At 47.8% G+C, this 6,691-nt stretch overlaps 1 protein-coding gene across 1 annotated transcript in view; it reads left to right on the top strand.

Moving 5' to 3' along the window:
- The window catches only part of NCAPG2 (non-SMC condensin II complex subunit G2), a 94,518-nt gene extending 88,009 nt beyond the window's left edge, over nucleotides 1-6,509 (top strand). Inside the window, exon 28 of the mRNA XM_019508160.1 lies at nucleotides 6,036-6,509. Coding sequence (XP_019363705.1) covers nucleotides 6,036-6,087 — 52 coding nt within the window. The 3' untranslated portion in view covers nucleotides 6,088-6,509. The remainder of the gene's footprint in view (nucleotides 1-6,035) is intronic.
- Nucleotides 6,510-6,691: the final 182 nt, after the last annotated feature.

Here is a 6,691-nt window from a genome sequence, read left to right as displayed (position 1 = left end):
TGGGGGCAGATTGAGAAGTGGGGTGGGGAGTGTGCCCCTGTGCCTGCTCCCAGGCGCAGGGCTGGGGGGTAAGGGCAGGGGTGCCCCTCTATGGGCCGCACACATGCCAGCTGGCTGGCTGGCTGTGGAGGTTCTCCCACAGTGGCCACTGCTGCACCCTGTGCTGCTTTCCTGCAGCCAACTGCACAGCTCCATGGGCAAGCAACGTAGGGCACAGCTGCAGTGGTGCAGTGACAGCTGATAGGTGTGGGCCACATACATGCTGCCCACCTAGCTGGCTGGTTGGCTGGCTGGTGGGGGGAGCTCACACGCAGTGGCTGCCATGTGCAAGCCCCTGCCCCTGCACACAGCTGCCACCACCCTGATCCAGCTCCACAGGCAAGCGGTGGCAACACAGAGGTGGTAGCGGTGATGGCTGTGTACTGGCGGGCGTGGGGCTTGCACACAACAGCTGCCACTACCCTGCACCGCCACTTGCCTGTAGAGCTGTGCCCATGGATGGGGGGTTCGCATATGGTAACCGCCACGCCCCATGCTGCCTTCCTATACATGGCAAAACAGCTCCACAGGTAAGTGGCAATGTGGGGTGGTGGCAGCTGCTGTGTGCGAGCCTCCCTTTCCCCACCAGCTGGCAGGCACGTAGCCACCACCGCACACCGCTGCTGCCACTTTTGGACCCAGCACAGGGTGGTGGCGGTTGCGTGCTGGCCACCCGGTGGGCCTTGTCCCCCAGCCCTGCTCCTGGGAGTGGGCTGAAGTGGGGGGGCAGGGAGACGCCAAGGTGTACTGCCTGGGGCTGGCACGCCCCTCCCCACTCCCCCAGCCCTGCCCTGCAATCTCCCAAGCCACACATCTCAAGGGGTGAGGAGTGAAGACGAGCAAGCCTGAGTCTGAGCCCAGCCTTGGCTGACTCAGAGCCTCAGGCTCTGCCCTTCCCCCTCTCCCTCCGGGCAGGGCTGAGGATTTCCTGCCCTTTTTGCAATCAACTCTTGTAGGCTGGAGCTCTGCCAGCCTACAGGAGCTCTTTGCAAATGCGGGAAATCTGCAGGTTTCCCTGCTGAAAGGGGAAATCCACATTTTCTCAGATAAACACAGGAAATCCATGGTTTTCTCCGTTTTTCCATGGGAAACAGAAAACCCAGATCCCTGAGCATCACTCTTGCACTACTGTGGCACTTTGAAGCACTACAGTAATATAGTGGTACCAGATGTGGACAGACACATAGCACCTTCCAGCAGGAGTACTATAAAGTTGCTGTGAAAGCATGCTCCTCAGCCAGGGGCAGTAGAGGGTTACATAGTCTTGTGAGTCTATTTCCCTACCCCACCAGGGGACAGGAGCCTATCATGAGCCCAGTCACAGGTTCACTGCCAACCTGCTGCTCCCTTTGCAGGACATGGCAAGCAAAGTTGCTGCCCAATAGAGACCAGGCTCACTCACAGCTTGACCCCACACTCACAAATGCAGCCCAACCAGAACCTGGGCTGTGACTGAGCTGGATCCTAACTGGGCTGTATCTGTCAGTGAGTGCATAGGTTTGTTTGGTTTGGGTTTTTAAGGGTTTAAAAAAGGTAGGGAATCCCTGGCTCAGATGCCAGAGCATGAACTCATTTTGTTTGGCATGCATGCCATGGGGTGGACAGTAGAAGGGGTGGGAGCTGCACTGCCACAAGGATTGGGTCCCTCACAGTTCTCCTGCCATCTGTCCCTGGCATGCCAGCACTTACAAGTTGAGGTTGCAGGTGGTTTTGGCACTCTGCCCAAAAACATTGCCAACCCCTGATTTAAAATAACACATGAACCCCATGCTTAAGACCTAATCTAACCAGGAACTTTGGTTCAGGGTTCTTGCATCTTCCTTAAAAGCTTTTGGTACTGCAGTACAGGATACTGGACCTCTGGTCTGCTCTAGTATAGCAATGCCAGTAGTCTGCTAGTTTTCTCACTGTGTTATGTGACTACCATGTGACTTATTAGATCACATTGAGCTTTCTTTTTGTAAACTACATACCTTTTTTCTTCTAATTATTACATCTTTCTCATTCTGTGTAACTGAAAAATACCTTTAGTTAGAACTGGCTGTAAACTGGTTCTTGGGTCATTAGTTTAGATGAGCTGATATAACATCAACTGTAATACATTAACTCTTCTCAAAGCTTAAGTGTTATTACTTTCATACCCGTATACATCATTTCAAAATGTCAGTCCTTGGGAAATGACCTTATCCCCAGGTAGATTTAATTTGGGATTTGACTACATTCCCTTGGAGTTTCCTATTATGTTCCAGCATCTTAATTTTGAGCTATAAGCCAGGAGAAGTTTGTATGTGTTACCATTCTAATATTATAAAAGTCTGTCTGTCCGTCCGTAATGCTTTATTCACACTCTGGCTGACAAACAGCCAATCAGAGTGCGAAGAAGCAGTCTGACAGAAGGCAGCTCACAGCCATGATGGTGGGGACACAGGGGACAGAGCTGTGCTGGCCTCGCCCCCCTGTCCTGCTTCCTGGAGGTGGCAGCAACAGAGCGGACAGAAGGGGGACCCCCCACCCCACCCTGCTCCCTGCAGGTAACGGGGGTGGGGGGAGCAGGCCTGAGTGGGGGAGAGGCCGGCCTGCCACAGCAGGCCCAATGTGGGGGGGAGGAGTAGGGCGCACTGTGGCATTAGCGGTGATGGTGGGGCCAGGGGAGTACTGGGCCCAGGCCCGATGGCGGGAAGGAGGGGAGCGAGCCAAGCCAGGGGAAAAGCTGGCTTGCTGTGGCGGGGAGGGGAGGGGGAGGCTGTAGACCTAGCCTGGCCCAGCCCGGCCCAACATGGTAGCTGGGGGCAAGGGGAGGAGTGAGCCTCCTCCCCGTGTCAGGCCTGGGCCCGCTCCTCCCCTTCCCCCATGTCGGCCCTGAGCCCACCCCTCCCATCCCCACACCATTGCCAGGTCAGCCTGGGCCTGCTGCTCCCCCTCTGCCCCCCTGCTGCAGCGGCCCAGCTTCTCCCCATGCTCAGGCCCAGTCATCTGCTGCATCGGGCCTGAGTCCACTCCTCCCTTCCCTCTGCCGCTGCGGTGGGGAAGTGGGGAGTGGGCCTGGAGCTCATGCAGCAGGAGGAAGGGAGAGTGGGCCCAGATGGGGGGGGCCCATGGGCTCTGTCCCCGCCCACTCTGCCTCCTCCCCCATCATTTTTTGACAGGCAACTGGCTAGTGGGAAATAAACATGTAGAAGTCCTGTTTGCTGGAGTATCTCAGGTGCTGCTCTTAAAACTGGAATGGTCACTCTCTTCCAGGAGTACAAGTTTTCCTAATTATTATTATCTAGCTTTCTATCTCCAGCTGAGTTAGCAGTTTGTAGTCCTACGGGTCTCGTTTAAAATATGCTGTTCACTGCACTTTTTAAATTCTGGACAGCACATTGTAGGTTGAACGAATTTTCTAAAGAGTAATAGCATGCACACACTAATCTACTCTACAAACTGCTCATATTTATTCTTATCTTGAATTCACAGCTTCCTTCATATTATTCATATACCTAAAATACCTATACTGTTGAAGGTTAAACATGAATATTATCATTTTTTCCATTGTGCAAATGAGTTATGAAATGGGAGAATATAAGAAAAAAAATTACGTTCAGTTTAATTAGCATTTCAATATATGGGCACCACTATTAAATCTAGCAAACATCTGTGCTGAGAAAATGTTTCCCGTATGTTGTTATCATGTAGATGTCTTTCCAGGCCCTGTCTTGCCTTTTTGTTGCAGCTGCACTTAAACATAACTTCCAATAATTTGTTTGAATTTGTGTACAGTTCTCTGCTGACAAACCCAAATAGTAAAGGGCATTTAGTATAACTTACTTTAAAAAAAATAGCTTTGGGCAACTTAAAGTCATACTTAGCAATGTCTTATTTTTCATTTTACTAGTATTGCATGATGCAGTTTTGCAAATGCATTACTCTTAAGATATAAATATTAAAATTATTCAAATAGTATCCTGTAGTAAAATTGTGGTACTTCATGAGGCCCCAAAGAAACCTTTGTGCTCTTGCATTCTCATTGAAAGGGACATTTCTGTCCGACCTTGAGGAGATGTAAACCAAAACAGTGTAGTAAATAAAATGACTGAATTACCCTTATATTTGCTGTTTGGAGCCCTTGCATAGAGAATAAACCTTGCTTATATAACTTATTTAGAGTACTACAAATAACTAATGTTGCAGATTCTCGGAAATTAATACCCGGGACACACAGCTGTGATAATATTTGTTTCAAATGATTATTCCAACCATCAAGAAGTCAAGTCTGCAATAATTAAGTACTGTTTGGAGACAAGCCAAATGTCCCCCCTGTGGTGTTTTAAGGATAATTTAAAGCAGGATGAGTGAAATGTTGTGAGAATACATATGCAAAGAGTATGTGAGATGAGAGATCTACAGCATAGTCAGTGCAAGGACATGGAGAGAGTGCAATAAATGTAAAGCTCAGAAAAGGCAGGGATCTTTCTTGAGAGTTTAGATAATAAGCAGGGATCCAGGTTTTCCATTTGCTGCAGGAAAATGTGGATTTTCTCTCTTAAAGGAGAAGAATGTGGGGCACTGGCAGGGATGGGGGGCAGGAAACTGTGGGCCAGGACTGAGGGGCACCAGCAGGGATGGGGGGCTATTGCTTGGGAGTGAGGGCCGATGGCAGGGGCAGGGCACCAGCATATCAGGGCTGCTCAGTGCCTCAGAGTAGCGGGGGAACAGCTGCAGCTGAACCCTCATCCTGGTGAGCAAAGTGGCCAGGTAGAGCTCTGATTGTCCATGATCAAAAACCCGCAAAATCAATGCCAAAATATATAGGTATTTAAAATTAATATATAGAGAATTTTTATATGTGTGTGTGTGTAAATATAAAAGGGCGTAGTCCGTCTGTCTGTGTGTCTGTCTGTCTGTCCCTAAAGCTCTTGGGAGATGTGGCTGATGGCATGGCGTGGCTCCAGCCAGTGCTGCATCAAAAATGGTGAACAGGGACAGAGTCCCACCACCCCATGCCACCTCCCAGGAGCAGGGGTAGGGGGCCCACCCACTGACCCATGCTGCCTCCATGTTACATCCGGCCACGTGCAAGCTTCCCACCCCCTTGTTCCTGGGAGGTGGCAGAGGGCCGGGGGAGGGGGTAGCGTGGGACTGATGTGGAGCGGGGGGGCACAGGGCTGGATGTGGGGGGGGGATGCACACCTGGATGTGGAGTGGTGGCATCATGGGCTGGTGGGTGGCAGTGTGCAAACTTCCCTCCCGCTGCTCCTGGGAGGCAGCAGCGGCACAGGGTGGTGGGTGGCAGTGCTCTGTCCCCACCCTGCACCCCCCCCCGTCATTCTTGATGGGCAATTCGCTAGTTATTATAATGGTTAAGGCACCAGTAGGATTCCAAATTGCTTTAGAACTGTAAATAGATCAGTAAAACATTGTGTTCACCTGATACCTGGTGTTTCATTTTAATTATGGAAACGTGGATTTTGGGTTTTTAAATAAGAGAATTTGGGATTTTTAAACGGAGAAATCCAGGATCACTGGTAGTAAGCCCAGTTCCCTCAGCCTCTCCTCACAAGTCATGTGCCTGAAGGCCCAAATAATTGTCCACCCCTGAGATAAGTAATATGCAGATAATTAAAATGAACAGTGGTTTACATATAAAGAATATTTTAATATATTGAAATTGATATGATAATTGTGCTTCCATTTCCCCTTTGAAAGCAGAGAACCAGTAAGATCATGTGTATTATTTAATGCTGATTTATAAGGGAAAACTTTTTATTAATTCTGAAAGACAAGAACCTAAATGGTTATATACTACAGCATAGCTACAGGAAATCAAGCAGAAATGAAAATTTTGGAAAAAATCTCGTCATTTTTGGTGCAATCTAATAGAGAGATATTTAATTCCGTAAACTAGTAATGAATAGCTTTTCAAAGATACTAAAAGTTGCAATATGTTGAAAAGCATTAATATGTATATCTATTGCCTGTCTATCTACTGCTCACTGATTTATTTGTGTTTTCAGAATCCTGTATGAATCTTCCATGAAAATTTTGGATGAACTCTTAAAACCTTGACCACAGAATTGGCTTCAAGTCATGATACTTAAAAGGAAGGTGTATTGATTTCTTTAAAAGCCAAAAACAGGAAGTTACCTTGAAAAACATACTTAACACAGCATTGAATTCTAGCCACCTAGAATGTTTATATTATGGTAGCTTGTGTTTTGTATATATGTAATATTGAATATTTTAGAAAGTGAAAAGGATATTTCAGAACAAATCAGTTTCTTCCTACTCCCTTAAGAGCTAAAAATAATTGTGCAGAACTGTCCTTTTCAAATATTCATAAATGCTTTGTAGATACATAAATAATGTGCTTGTAAACACTTTGAAATTACTATGAGTGGGTGATTCTGGACAAAATCTATACTTTTTCAGAGATCAGTATCTTTTTATACTTGAAAATAGTATTAATAAAATGACTGAACTATCCCTTTGAATGGCATTTTCTCGACTCTTTTGACATCAGCGGGTCCAGATGCTCTCCACCCCAGGGTGTTGAGGGAGCTAGCAGGGGTTATTGCAGGGCCCTTGGCATGGCTTTACGAGCGCTCATGGTGCTCGGGCCAGGTGCCAGATGATTGGAAGATAGCCAATGTGGTCCCCATCTTTAAAAAAG

This window comes from Gavialis gangeticus, unplaced genomic scaffold, assembly GCF_001723915.1.
Source record: "Gavialis gangeticus isolate Ggan-Ray unplaced genomic scaffold, GavGan_comp1, whole genome shotgun sequence".
Classification (NCBI taxonomy): domain Eukaryota; kingdom Metazoa; phylum Chordata; order Crocodylia; family Gavialidae; genus Gavialis; species Gavialis gangeticus.
Note: the sequence above shows the minus strand (reverse complement) of the source record. Positions and strands in the feature narration are given on the sequence as shown.